Source organism: Cyprinodon variegatus, unplaced genomic scaffold, assembly GCF_000732505.1.
Source record: "Cyprinodon variegatus isolate N-32 unplaced genomic scaffold, C_variegatus-1.0 Scaffold296, whole genome shotgun sequence".
NCBI lineage: Eukaryota > Metazoa > Chordata > Actinopteri > Cyprinodontiformes > Cyprinodontidae > Cyprinodon > Cyprinodon variegatus.
The window spans coordinates 407,109-422,509 of NW_015150749.1; the positions used below are offsets into that span (position 1 = coordinate 407,109).

Genomic DNA, 15,401 nt, shown 5'->3' on the forward strand with positions numbered 1-15,401 from the left:
TTTTTCAGCTAGGCTTTGGTTTCCCTTAAGAGATGAGGAGCTTTGTCACTGGGGAGGGCTCGGAGCAGAGCCTCTTCTCCACATCGAAATGAGTCACCTGAGCTGGCTCTGACATTTTTTTCTGATGCCCCCTGGACGCCTTCCTTGGGAGGTTATTCAGGTACGTCGTCACCAGGAGGAGGCCAAGGTGTAAAACCCAAGACATCCTGGAGGGACTATGTCTCTCGCCTAGCTTGGAAGCATCTCAGGCTTCTCCAAGAGGAGCTGGAGGAGGTGTCTGTGGAGAGGGAAGTCTGGGAGTCTCTACTGAGAGTGCTGCCCCAGTGACCCGGACCCGGATGAGAAGGGGGACACGACTACAAACCTTTCAAATGTCTTTTTAGGGTTTTGAAATTTAAAAAAACATTTAGGATGATGCAACAACATCTAGGTTATAACACAAATGTATTTCCGTTCTTATAAATGTATCCATAAGTTATATTACATTTTCTATTAGCAGAAAGTTCTTCCACATCAGTGGTTCAAACATAGAAAGCCTGCAGAGCGATTCCATCCTATTTTTTTCACAGAACACTTGGGAGTAATGTGTAGTTTTAGCCACTAGATGGCACTGCATTCAACAGTCTATCTCATAAAAAAGGACCATTCTTAAACTCCATTTAAAAGGAGCTGCCAAAAGCAGAGCAAAGCTCATAGGAAGGATGCTTCACCTCCGGGTACGCTGTACCAGGCTCCTCCGTTAGTGATTCCGTCCTTGAAGCTGGAGTCGTCATCATTCTTGCGACAGGGAGGTCGTTGTGGGTCTGACATGACCGGGTTGTATATGGAGTACGCTCTGGCCAGAGACTTGAACGTAACATCGTCTGGGCTGGCGCTGTACTCATGGGTAGATCCTGTCATAAGCAGATGTGAGCAGAAAGAAAACAAAACACAAAATATCATAAGCAACACAGGCAATTTTCCTCCTGGTTTTAATAGAATTTAGGATGAAGAACAAATAAATAAAAACTGAGTTTTAATTGTAGTTGAAAAGTTTTTGTGGAAATTTAAGACAAAAATTACATCCCTGTACAATTAAGTTTAAAAAAACGTGTGTAAGTTTTATATATGTTAAATTAACTCACCACTACGTGTCTCGTCATAGGGATAGTTGGCAACAACATCTCCTCCATGCAGGTTAGCTGACAAGACAAAGGGGATGTCCATGATCCAGTGGATCACAGCTTTAGTCTCAGGAGCCAGCTGGAACGATAGAAGAGGCATTCTGCTATTTTAGTTGATATTGAAACGGTGTTTATCATAGTTGAGGTGAGAGAGGAAGTGACTTTATATACGTATCTAACCGTCAAAGTAACAACTGCAGAAGATCACATATTCTGCAACCCCCATGGAGCTTTAAATTTACTGCAAGTATAGCCAAGAAGCCAAATCTTATTATTTCTTAATTGGTCCTAAGTGACCGTTTACCCATGAGATAAGTGGTGTTTAGTATTGATTTTGCCAGGTGTGTTTCAGTAACTTTGATGCAAAAAAAAGAGGATTTTCCAACTTCCCTAATTTTTAAGCATATTTTATTGTGACTGGACTGAAAAAAAGAGAAAATGTGGCCAAATTCCAAAGACTGCTTCACAACACGGTAAGAAACCCTGGTTCCTCTGAAGCAGAAAAGGATATGTGAGGATGATAAAAACTTTACACATAGACTGGTGTGGGGCTGAGTTGCACAAACCCAAGTATAAAAACTATCAAGCATTTAACAACAGATTTCTATGAGCTGTTTCACTGAATCACTTAGACTAATTGCTTGCCTTGGTGTTTTCATCCACTGCTTTCTTCATGTTCTGCAGCAGATGGTTGTTTGCTCCACCCTGTTGCTCGTTAATGTAGACGATGCGGTCCAAATCTGGAAAATTGCGGTTCAGATCCACTCCCTGAGCGTTGCTACGACCCACAAACCAGTCCTTGATCTCTCCAGGCTTCGCACCAAACAAGAATAAATCGTTAGAAAAGGTGCAAAAACACAAGTAACTGCAGCCAAATAGAGTATCCAAAGATTTTCCTTTTACAGCACCCTCCTCTATTATGTATAAATAGTAAAGAATACAATCGCAGCTTTATCTATAAAGTACTTTGAAATTAACTGTTTCACAAAGTGATGTAGATATATAAACAAAACTGAGATGTTATAATCATTGCGCCTTATTTCAAGGCTTTTTTTCATCACTAGAGATGCCAATGAGTAAGGGGACCATTTCAGACCTGCCTCCTCACCTGTGAGGCTGCCTTCTCAAAGCCGTCTGGGTTCATGGAGGGCATGAGGTGGATACGGGTGTTGTGGATGAGTTCGATGATGGTGTCATTTCCTTGCTGGTACTGATTGCAAAGGTACTGAGCGAGGTAGATGATCAGCTCTCTGCCCACGGCCTCGTTACCGTGCATGTTGGCAATGTATTTAAACTCAGGCTCACCTGAGGAGAGAAAACAAGGTGTACTATTAGATCTCATCAGCTAAGAGGCATCTAAGTTTGTTGTTGAGTTGTCATTTTTATTTCTAAAACAAAAAATAGAAGCATGAGAAAAGATAACTTTCACTATTTCTAAGATATGAACTCATCATTGCTTCCTATTTTCAGAGAAACTTAAAGAGTAACCTGGAAATTAAACAGAGACATCAAGATTCACACAATGCAGCAGTAATGAGTGTACTGGCTCATAGCTGCGAGGTTAAACAGAGCTGAACTCCACAGCCCAGAGTTCTGTTTCGACAGTAATGACTTAAAGACAGCAGATTAAGAAGACAGACACAGTCATTGACTGATCGGGCTGAAGCCTGATGCAGAGCAGCCAGCTGGTGACAGCTCTACTAACACAATCACAGATGAGAATATCTAGGGTTTAAAAATTCCTATCATAAGATATTACTGTTTTATCAAATATTAACACATTCCAGAAGGTTGAAGAACAGAGAGAGGGATTCTGGGTCATTTCTCTACACAGTTTCTCCTCAGTACAGGTTTTCCACAATATTTAGGAGGAGCCATTCATGTGTTTATTTAGCTTAATTCTTTAGATCAGTAAAATATATTATACTCAAAACTAACTCTGTTTCAGATCTCTAGCAAAGAGAAGAAAACTAATACTTCCTAGTATTTCAAAAAGTTCTTGTAAGCGTCAAAGTCAAATTTAACTATGAAATGACATGGCAAGTTTAAAAACAGTTGGCCAAATTGCTTAAAAATGTTTTTAAAATAACATATATAAAACTGTAATATATATATAACCGTATATATAACCCTATATATATATATATATATATATATATATATATATATATATATATATATATATATATATATATATATATATATATAAGAATTTGAGAATATGTAGGCAAGCTGGTCCTAGACCATTTAAAACTTTGAAAGTGAGAAAGAAAACTTTGAAATGTATGTGAAGAGATTTTAACACTAGAGTTTTGTGTTCATTCTTATTTTACTGGCTAACAGATGAGCTGCAGTGTTTAAAATACTTTTTTCATACTTTAAAGTACTAATAAAGATAGACGATAGTTCATAAAAAGGCAATAAACATTATTACCCAGTTCTGATGGTATTCACCCCTGTTGCTTGCATTTGGTTTTCTACCAAAAATGTCAATAATCTCATAAGTCCAAAGCAAACAGCAGAGTTTAATGAACTTTGCAAATTTGTTTTTGTTATTATGGGAGAGAGAAGCCCTTTTTCTAGCCTGCATAAAGAGGTTCAGGTTCCCAGAACCGATCAACTTTAAAGTATAAATGAATCAAATGCTTTAGTTATATTCGTAATTAACACACTGTACCAACCAACCATGGTACCATCAGTAATTATATTAAAGGTTCCATATACTGTAATGTGTTTTTAAGCCTCCATTATTCAAATACAGGATAACATATGATAAATCACTGGCTTTGATTTAATTACTTGCATCAGTATATTATTATACCTGGGAACTCAATATTACTGTTGCAGTTTAGAAAAAGGCTTGATGAACTTTTGACAAATTGATTAATCTGTCGATTAATAATCGGATAGCCAAAGGTTCCTTAAAGAAGACTTTTTATGAAATTAAACCAGGTGAAACTAAGAAAAGTCCACTTGAGGAGCTCTGAATAGAGAATATTGACAGACGAAAATGCTTTTTTATCTTAACTTTGAAATATTTATTGATTTTTTTTACGATTCAGCTATAATTACTACTCAACGGTTGGTTACTCTTTCACCTAAAGACATATTTTACGGTCTCTAAACTCAAGTTCACGATTAATCCATTACTAAATTAGTTGACAATTATTGCAATATTCGATTAACCTGATTCATCCGATTAGTTGTTTCAGCCCTAGTGTAGGAACTGCGCCAGTTTTAAGAATCAGTCACCAGGACAATCTACTTTGATACCAGTAAAAGTTCACTAAGCATTCATTAGTAAAGTAACAGTCAAAAAACAAAAACAAATTAAAACCGCGAGCGGTATTGACGGCCCTCGCAGCTCGCACCACCTGGAATGTCGCGACCGCGGGAACCAAGCGACCGCTGGCTCCACGCTCCTTCCCAGCCTATTCTCCTGCTCTTCAGCCTATGCCTGCTGCTGCTTCCCCTCATCCTCTTCATCACCCNTACAGGAACAATAGGCTCTCGCAGCGGTGAGCTGCTCGGGCCTAACTAGTTCAAAGCATGGTTCCAACAATAAGAAGGTTAGAAAAATGTCTAAATCTCCATGCAGCTAAAAATACATTGATTTTAGTGACAAAAAAACAGTTGGTCTCACTGTTTAGATTAGGTGTTAAAACGATCACTTTTTTCAAATTTGAGCAGAAATGTTGCGCTCTGCCTCACATCACTGCTTGCTGATCAGAGAGAATAGTCAAAGGGGCAGCGTGGTGAAGACTTTTTTCTTCAGTGAAAAAATGCAATAACATTGCTGAATTGAAAAAAAGTTAAATAAATACTAGATAAAAAAATTAATGTGTTAAGTGGTCATTGAATGAGAGTTGGCTGTACACCCTGAACATGCTGCAGGTCCATCAAAGGACAACACAGAGGCAACCAGGCCAAGCAACCATACTAACACACATTCACACCTAAAGGTAATAGAATGTTAACTTTTAACCTGGTTTTTAAACTGCACACTGCTTTTCTGCAGAGATGGTGCAGAAAGGGTGAGAGGATCCAAACAGGTAACAGAAAACATGGCCTGTTATGTCAATGGTTTTCTGTAACTGTCTGCAAACAAAAGAGCTTCTCTCAGTTTTTTTTAACAAAGGCTCTTGTGTTTAGATCAGTAATGGGTTGTGGCTCTTCACTGGCACATGGGGAAAACATTTGGTGGGATTTTCCTATTTAAAACTCTTTAGATCCTTGGAGAACATTTTTTATGTGCTGTTAAAACTTAGATTCTGCTTTCTAAAATTACAATGCTTCCTTCATTAATGTTGATTATCAAATAGTGTGATCCAGATGTTTAAACATCTTTGTTGTTCCCTTCTTCATCTCCTGTAATCCATTTCCTGTTTCCTGAAGTAGGTGACACACCACCCACCCCCACACACAAACTTAACAGTCACATCTGGTTGTTATATAATTGTAAAAATGCTCAAATCTGGCTTCGCTGCCACCACTGGTTTCAAGACAAAAATTAACTTGTTCCCCACTGAGGCTGTTGAATAATCTGCAGACTTTGAAACACACACACACATTACACACACACACACACACTTTAAAGCTGGTTTTATGCTCTGTACCTGAAAGCCAACCCTCTCTGCAAGAACAATCATGTTTTATATGCTGCAGATGACCATGCCTGTGTGTGATAGATTGCAGGGACATTTTTTTTTACATGCTGAACACTCAAAGCTCTTTAATGTTAAACCGTGTTTTTGGGTTGGAGTGTAGTTCAATTTCTATCCTTATAATGAATCTTTTTAACAGATCCTCTCCTCTATATCAGCTATATATCTTCTAATCATCTTTGTGCAAACGAGTATATTTAAGTCTTTACTCTGTTTTACATGTCTTCTTTAAACCATCAGTTTAAGATTGAATCATGTATTATTCAGTCTATTAATATACAATATCCGAAACTGTAACATACTCATTCAGAACTGTGAACATTTGTTTACCCCTCTTTTCATCTCTGCCCTCTGATCCTCTTCCAAAGCTTTACATCATCTTGTTGTTTTTTTAACATAAAAAGTTATCCCTTTATTCTTTCTGTTGTGTTATTATCATTCTGAATCTAAAATATATCTGGCATACAATGAATTAAACACAGAAGTAGGAGCGCGAAAATAATACAGATAGTTACAAATTTAAATTATCCTGAAAAGTTCAACTTCTCATCACATTGTTTCTCATAAGATGAGTCAAACAACATTTTATCAGCTGAAGAAAAACACAAACTCCAGCTAAAGGTAAATGTGACATGTTTCCTAATGGCCGTCACCCATCCTATTCCATTTGTCGCCGCTGTTTAGGTCATCTGACAGTTGATCAATAGTCTCTAAGGTTACCCGTCTGTAATGACTGCAGTTCCAGCGTCAGTAATGGTGCGGAGGATCTGAGCGCTCTCAGTCATCGTGGCAACCCTGACAGCAGCAGGTGCTTACAGAGACAAACGATCCAACAGAGTGAGTAAACACGATCTGCTGATCTTTGCTTGTCTCGTTCCACTAAACACGCCATCACAATCATATGAGACCTATTTGTTAGCTCTGACGTCTCACATTACACACATTATAGAGACAGGAGGGGGAAGCACACTTATGAATTGCTCTTTTGGATTCTATAACAGTAGCTGTGTCATAATGTAATGCTTTAACTTGCAACTTCAGATAAAGAAGATACTTATTTTTCAAATTAGTGCAGTAAAATATCTTCTACTTGATAAGGTGACAAAGTTTCTATAGTTGAGCTGCAAAATATCTCTGGTTTTTTGTTTTCACAGCAAAGAAAACTAAAGACGGACCCTTTTTATGGTGGCAATGGCCTTTCTGGCAGTTTGATTACCTACTAAAACCAGACATTTATATAAACTGTAAAAATAACACAAAGATAGCTCTGCATAAAAACAACCTGGGGAAGCCCAGATGCTGATGTGATGGCTTTGTAAGGCAAACCTGAAGACGATCTATAAGACAACATCTTCATCATCACCCTGCTTCTTGTTTGGCAGCATAGAAAGATAAAAATTGTCAAGATATGAAGAGGAGAGTTATTGACTTCCAGAATAGTAGTTCTTATTCTGCGATAATTTCCAGATGTTTGAAGTTGTGACAGTTATCTAATCAAACTAAGACTATTAAACCATTTAGAAAGGCTTCTGTGCCCTCTAAAACTGTTAAAGTGTCAACTTAAAAAAGTAAAAGGGCTTTGTGAAGATGCTGAAGCTGTTGAGGGAGTTTTATGAAAAACTGAGCCTCCGTTTAAACCACTGATTCTGCTTTTTAGTCTAACCTCTACCCAGGAAGTGACATGTCTCTTTTATGTTGGCTACAATCACTCTGAGCTCCTTCGGAGGCTCTAAATAGAGTAAAACTGAGGCAGAAACTTTATTTTTTTTAAAGATGGACATGGTTCAGACAGGTTCAATGAAATACAAATCAGAAAGTTCCTGATGCAGAAATAAAGAAAATCAATATGAGGAGGTAAAAGCAGTAGAGGAGGTGGCTTTGATTGTCTGATGTATAATAAATGACCTCAAGCTGACAGCTGGGGCCTTTCCCCTGTCCCATTTCCTTTCTGCGCCCCCTCTGTGTTATCTCCCCAATCGCACTGGCATTTGGGGAAAATGTTAAGCTTCTTCAATCATCATTCCTTCCCTTTTTATCTGTGTTTTCCATCACTCCCTCCTCCATCTAACAGGAAGAGGCTCTTAGTCCGCAAGGGAACAAAATGTCCAAAAATATATATTGTTTCTGTGCCTTCATCTCCTCTGCTGTGATGTTTAGGTTTGACAGGAACTCAATCCATTTCAAAAGACACCTTTTTTAATCTATGCCACATGTCTGCTGTGATGACATATTCGGCTGTGATTCAAGCTGCTCTCTTACTGGATATGTGGATGTGTGTTCACTGGGGATTTTATCCTTCATTTGATGAAACGTTCAGTCTCCACAGCATGAGATGGTGTACACTAAAATCAACTAAAGGCAACCTAAGATTGACAACATCTTAGACAAAAGTCTATGCTTCATACAAGATGCCCCAAATGCCTCCAGAGATGAAACTTGAAAGATGCAGGACCCTGACCCTGCATATCTGTCAGAGGCTATGTGACTGGTAGACTGCCTCGGGTAAATAAAGCTCCAGCAGCATCTCAAAATGGATCTAACACTGCAGCATATCTAACTAGATTACAGCTAAGCCAGGCTTGCACAGATCACTATACATGTTGAAGAATTTGGCAACATTAGCTTCATATCCCTCAAATGCCATGTAAACTGCAGACGGGTGCTGCTACACGAATAACACAACTGTGATCATGTATAACAGAAATCAGCCAATAATACCATGAACTAACATCATATAACACCATGCAAACGCTCAGTCTGCACCGATGATAGATCATTCAACTTAGTGTGCTTGGAACTGAGACTGATTAGTTTCTGACTAAATCTGCTACTAATTATTATCTAGCTGCTTAAGGGCTTTAAAAAAATCACTAGTGAAATTTAGTTAAATCCTAAATATCCAAGAAATAAAAAAATTCCATTAAACTGCAATAACAGCATATGTAACATATCCATCCTGATGTAGTTAAACACCCTTAATCCCAGTGAACATTCAGAATGAGACACCATTAAAAGCCACAAAAGATGTGACAGCACTGGATGTTCCTTAAAAGTCACATAATTTCCTCACACGTACAAACAAAATTACATTATTTTAAAAAAGATCTATAGTAATATAATCAGGGCTGCTGTCCTTCAAGTTTTAGAGGTTTCTCTGCTTCAGCACAGCTGATTCTGATGATTGCAGTTCAGTAAAAACCTGTTAATCAGCCATCAATGAAACAAATGCCTCGCTTCTCCTGGAGTATATAGCAGCCTTTAAACTGTACTGCAAAACAGAAACAACAACATCTCCAAAGTCAAACACAAATGAGCTAATGTTTGTGTATTTTAGAATTGTCTTTTGGAAAATACAATATAGTTTCTTTGTATTTCAGTTGTATTTTCATTTATTTTTTTAAACTGAAGATGTACTAAGAAGCTAGATGATCCTCAGAGTTGGACGAGCTGTTTGGTCCTTCAGAAAGCTAGCAAATTTCTGCATCAGTCAGGTGTTTTAAAATAGGTTATAGAATAAATAAGGCATTTAAAGAAGAAAAAAATATAGCTTGTATGACATGTGGGGAAATGTCTGAGAATTATTGAGGTGGAGGGTAAAAGGAAAGCTGGACAAAGTAGAGCAAATTAACTTGTGTTCATACTTTCAGGAGGCAGGCTGCCAGCAGCTCCGATGCCAGTAGGTTGAAAGCCTTTTGTAATTGGTAATTAGACTAAATGTATTCATAGTGCTTTTTGTTCTGAGGCCTCCCTACATGTGTTGCATGATGTACCCAAAGGATCAACCTGTGTTAAAGGGGGTTTATTTCCCTTACTGGTGTAAAATTTATGGAAGACGTCAAACAGAAAAGTTTGACACAGAAAATTGGATTTCGAAACAGCTAAAAGATCACACATACTTTACATCCTGTATTCTACATTTCTTTTTTCCTATTTTGAGATAACATTCATCAGCTGCAGGTGTTTGGGGTTTTTTTTAAGCCAAACAGCAAGATCTGAGATTTCATTGAAATATAAACACATTTTAAAACACTTTATTATTTTATGAATTACCAGGCTTGCTGCCTTCCTGCAAGATTCAAAGAAATGATAATGTATAGAGCTTATAAGAGCAGAATCGCACAGATTTTTAGATTTCTTACAATTGTAAAACGGTCATATTAAGTACAACTGGCAGAAAAACAAAATGAAGTCCTGCATAAGTGGTAGCCTATGTGTACCTTCTTGGCTATGGGCAGTTCCTATGCTGCAGTGTATGACAGATGGCTGCACTCCGACAGAGGCATCGGCTAAACACCATCATCTTTCGGAAGCAGTCGTCCAGCCAACCACGAACCGGCAGACGGCTCAGCACACTAAGCCGATGAGTCGCCCCAGCAACAGCTATTTTAGCTCCACCTTCGTCTGAGCATGGTGCACAGAGAGGAAAATATCTGAGGGACACCTCAAATCGGATTAGTATTATATTCTCACAATCAAACATAGATTTCTGTAACTATCTACTTTGTTCGTCTCCTTGTCTGCATCAAGCTGCTCTCTACTAACAGATGTTTTGCTCGGCATGAGAAGGAGGCAATAAAATAACAACAGCTTGGAAACTCATCTGTTAGTAATAAGGGCTACACTTTGCTACTGTGACTCATGCCGGCACACGCCCACAATACTATTACTGGCTTAGTAATATGTACAATTATCAGTACTTGAGACCGTGAGCTGAGTTGTACTTCAAATCTGTGGTCTTATGGGGAGGAAAACACACCTACGCTCCTTAAATGCCTAATGAAACATTTTAAATCCAACAAAACTCTCTCCAGACACTTTTGGATTATGTAACCTTATTTTTATTTTTTATTTTTTTTGAGAGGGCTCAAAGGATTTTAAAGGAGAACTAAATCACCTTTTGATAATAGAAAATGTTAGGAGTCCAAAATAGGAACAATTGAACCACTCCCAAACACCATTAAGGGATAAAAGGCCTGCAGGCTAATCCTTTAACTCTCTAATAAAGACCAAAGTTGTTTATCAAACTGCTTAAAGTGAACAATTTGAGCAATAAACGGTTAATGACAACATCTAAAACTAAATCTAATTTTCTAAGGTTTTCGATGTTGAGTATTTCAACATGTTTTACACGTGTAAATGAAAAAAAAGGGGAAAAAAAAGAACGATTCACTTCAGAACGGTATGGGTGTAACAGGACACAAAACTAACAGATAGGTTACAGGTTTTAAAGTCACAGTTTGGTATGATTGTAGTATGCTTCAATGAAAAGGAATTAAAAAAGATTTCTTTACTTTGATCTGCAGTAAATAAAGAATGCTTTTTAATGTACGATTTTTATTTATGTATTTACTTATTTGTTTGTTCATTATTTGATCAGTGAAAAATTTATTTATTTTGTTAAAAAAGTGGAAAGTATAGAAGTGACTGGAGATTAAATTGGCAAGATGGACAGACGGTTGGGCGAACAGATCGATCTCGATCATGTCGTTCATTCTATCTACCAGCACTTGTGTTTTGCACACAGAGCTAACATAGGGTACTTCAAACAAGTGTCTTCTAAAAGAGCATGGCTGTACTTTTCTTTGGTCTGAAATAAACACTGCAGCTCAGTAAAAAACCTTTCTTGTCTACTAAATTATTATATTTTTATCTTATTTATTTGTTGGATATTTCATTTTTAGGTTTAAAGTTTTTGTATACCTTTGTATACCTTAAATAATAAATGAATCAGTTGTTTTCATATCCATTGTTGTTGACTATTTTACTCTGAGTGAAATCATTTCATAATGCCATTTCTACAATCTTAGACTACATGATAAGTAACAAAAACATGTATGATTTTTACTGATATTGTTTTGGGTCAGTTTTGCTCAACAACCTAAGCTGCAATATCTGCACTAAATTGGAAATGAAAAAAATCGTATCAGGACACCAATAAAAGATAGAAAGAAAGACATATATATCAAATTTTAGATATTCTGAAATAAGACTATATACTAGAGAAAAAGAAATTTAAATTTAAGTCATTTTGATTTATCAATTCTAATTTGGCAAAATCCCACAGCCAGTTATAATTTAGTCAGATGATATCCAACAGCTAAAGTTAAGCATATTTTAGTTTTCTTAGTTTAGTTTTAGTTTTATTTATTACTGAGGTTAGATGAATGTGCAGCTGCTGCATATTTTTGTTTGATTTTAATGTTTTACTGGATAGCTGGAGAGTATATTTGGAAATGAATCCTTCTTTCTTGGTTTTCGATGCCTGAAAGACTGGCTTAAAAAAAACGACAGCATGATTGTCGACATTCAATGTGCTGCTCAGCTTTTTACACAGTAATTATGATCCTTGTAAGACACTAAAGGTAAAAATATTACTTTTTTTTTAGTTACATCTCGATTTCCTTTGACTTTTTAGTAGCTAAAAAATAAATATGCATTACTAATAATACATTAGGTCAGGTACATTTCAAATTCATATTTTGGGTTTTCATTGGTAAATGTGTTAAATAAATGGTACGGAATAATACAGGGACATTTAAAGGGTACTAGGATTTGAAATATTTTATTATTTATATTTATTAATGTCTGAAAATAATGATTAACATCAGGAAAAAAATAAGTGTTACTAGTAGAATTATCCCCAAAAAATAATCGATAGATTAGTAAATTACTAAAACAATTGTTAGCTGCAGCCCTAACTTACACCAAATAAAGTCTAAAAGTCAATCCTTGTCTGTGACAGTGGCATTCATCATCGTGCCAGGATGATCTAAGACAAGCTCTGGCTCACACAAGGTGAGATAAAGCTTCACATTTCAGGCTCTGTACATTTTACACTTTTCTTTAATTAAAACTGAAAACTTTTGCCTCATTTATACTGTTTGTGTATAACCACCACAATAAGATATGCATGAAGCATTCCATCTACTAGTGAAAGGGCAGGTAATTTACCGTGTTTTTCAAAAGACACTTTTTTAATGGAAATCATGGAGCTTGGAAATCTGAAGGAACATTGTTTGGAATCAATGAACTCTGGAAATCATTATGTAGGTCATGTCACAGACTCTGCATCAAACTGACCATATCGATGGGTTCTTTACACCATGTTTTTGTTTACACTTTGATCACTGTTCCATTTAAAGAAATTGAAATGTCATCAGAGCTGTACAAAACCAAATTTCGTTTGGTATGCACTTTGTTAATACAAAATGACAATAAAGTTAGTCTAAGTGTAAGTATGTTAACAGAAATGGAAAAGCAATCCTGGTTTCAGTGAATTGCTGTCATATGCACAGGTCCTCAAAAGCAACTTGAATTATTTAGAATCAATGTTTATTTCTGAAATTAATTCCTTATTCATAAGTGTTTTTTTTTTTACTGAATAGGCCATAAATGTTATCAACTGAACTGAAAGGAAGACCGACCCAAGTAAATTCAAGGCCCTGTTTTTAATGTAGATTTCATTTTTTTAATGGGAACAATCTTTTAAAATATAAATAGCCATGTTTAAGGAGCTACAAAGTGGAAGCAAAATTTTGATTTTAGATGTAGAATCCAATAATTTAAAAGGTGGTTAAATATGATGCAACAAATGGAGATACTATTTAAGAGCTACAGCTGGTTCCACTGAGGTCTTTGCATCTGCAGATTCTCCCAGATGTAGCCTTCCTTAGTTTAACAATCACACACGGCACCCCTTCTTTCCCTCCCCCTACTGTATACTGATCCCAACATGGCCACAAGCAACAGGTCATAGGATAAGAGTAAAATAAAAGTCAGACAATAAATCTTCATAAAGATCAGATCCATTAATAGGGTCACCAGTCCATCTCCGGACAACACAGAGACAACAATGGACACCAGAGTCACTGGGAAGGAATGTTTATCCTCCCTTCTTTATTCAACCTTATTCAATATTTTTCAAATAAGAATAACCTCTTCAAAGTCACGCCACAACAACTAATTCACATTAGACTTAACATACTTTTTTATAACCTTTAAAGGGGATCACGCTGGTGCGCTTTGGATCATTGTCATTAACCCAAATGAGCAGGAGTGTAAGACAATACTGAGAAGACCAGATATAGCCCTCTCTGAGCAGAATTCATTGTTTCATCAATAAAGACAAATTCAATCCATTCTGAAAGAGCAAAGCAGATGCAGAACACCAGCAGGTTTGACTACTGTGTTCCTCTCTGGCTCTGTATATTCTAGAAAGAAACCGCTGCCCTTTTCCTGGTTGTTCTGCTACACTGCAATTTCCCAGCTTGGGATAAATAAAGTACATCTATCTATCTTTAATCTCCATAGAATGGAGCATGGCGTGTTGTTTTTAAATGTATTAGCCTACTTTGTGTTGTCAGTCTGGTCCTATGTAATTATGTTGTAAGCAAGTTTTGGTCATCAGTCATCATTGTGAAATGCAAGATAGCCTTTTTAAACAAATAATCTAAAATTAATTACCTTGATGCACACTTCTGATGTCTAAATCATCCAGTGATGGTTAGGAACATATGATTAGAAGCATAAAGACATAATCTTGTAATTCATCCATTTACAGTTCAGCCCTAAACCACTGCCTCTATCAGAGAACCCGCTGCTCTTTGTTTTTCTCTTATATGCGCTATGGGTCTTATATCCAAATTGATCAAACTGGTTAATTGGTATCAGTAAGGGATACCCTGATTGGTTAATAAGGACTTTAATAATGTCCGTTAATCTAAAACCAGTTTAATAAAACACAAACTTATTGGCTTCTCTTTGCCTGTAGGTTACCATACCACTTATTCTAACACTATGTTAAGGTGTGAGGCTATTTGTTGGAGAGAAAAAAAGGAGTAATGCTTGATGCATTATCCCTGGGACGCTTTCTGAGGTTTGGTGTAGAGGTGTTCTACAATCACGACTCAAAGATGCTGATCAACCAGCAAAATGGCGGCTATAATGCAGAAGAGGCCTGGAAACGCGGTTTTAACACACCTGCGCATCTCGTTTATGTGTTTCTCTCTTATTCTGCGTTAAATTAGAATAAACAAGCTTTGCGCAAAACTGCCTGATGAGTTATTGCGCTCTCATCGAGTGGTAAAGCTTTTCTACAGCGGGAAAAAATAACTTGATAAATGATGGCCTGGATAGACTCGGCGCATTTTGACGCAGAGCGTGTGCGTAAAAACTGACCAGGCTCATGCGTCCCGGGGTTGTCTGACATCTCCAGCACCAGCAGCTCTCGGCCCTCAAAGCTCTCTCCGATGGTATAGATGCGGCTGATGGTCGGACACTGCAGCCACACAGACACCAGCGCTTTCCGCAGCTCCTCGTAGCGATGGTACTCGAAGGAGATCCCTGGATCGGTGCGCATACTGGCCGCCCCGGCCAGGGCGAGCGCCGCAGCGCTTAATAGAAATGAAGAAAGGAGCGGTCTCATTTCGACTGGTCCTTTCAGTAGGAGAGCCTTTTGTCTGTCTGCTGGTTGCTCCTAAGTCCTATCGATGCGCAGCAGCTTCGCTCTGGGCTATTAATATCGCTCCCTCTGCCTCCTCTCTCTCTACTTCCCTTTGAACGTGATGCTGCTGCA

The 15,401-nt window shown here is 37.4% G+C and overlaps 1 protein-coding gene across 1 annotated transcript in view; it reads right to left on the minus strand.

The window, feature by feature from the left end:
• cpe (carboxypeptidase E) overlaps window positions 1–15,401 on the minus strand; it is a 20,470-nt gene extending 5,069 nt beyond the window's left edge. The window contains exons 1-5 of the mRNA XM_015383891.1: window positions 15,005–15,401; window positions 2,272–2,468; window positions 1,809–1,976; window positions 1,125–1,242; window positions 711–893 (exon numbers count right to left, since the gene is read on the minus strand). Coding sequence (XP_015239377.1) covers window positions 711–893; window positions 1,125–1,242; window positions 1,809–1,976; window positions 2,272–2,468; window positions 15,005–15,251 — 913 coding nt within the window. The 5' untranslated portion in view covers window positions 15,252–15,401. The remainder of the gene's footprint in view (window positions 1–710; window positions 894–1,124; window positions 1,243–1,808; window positions 1,977–2,271; window positions 2,469–15,004) is intronic.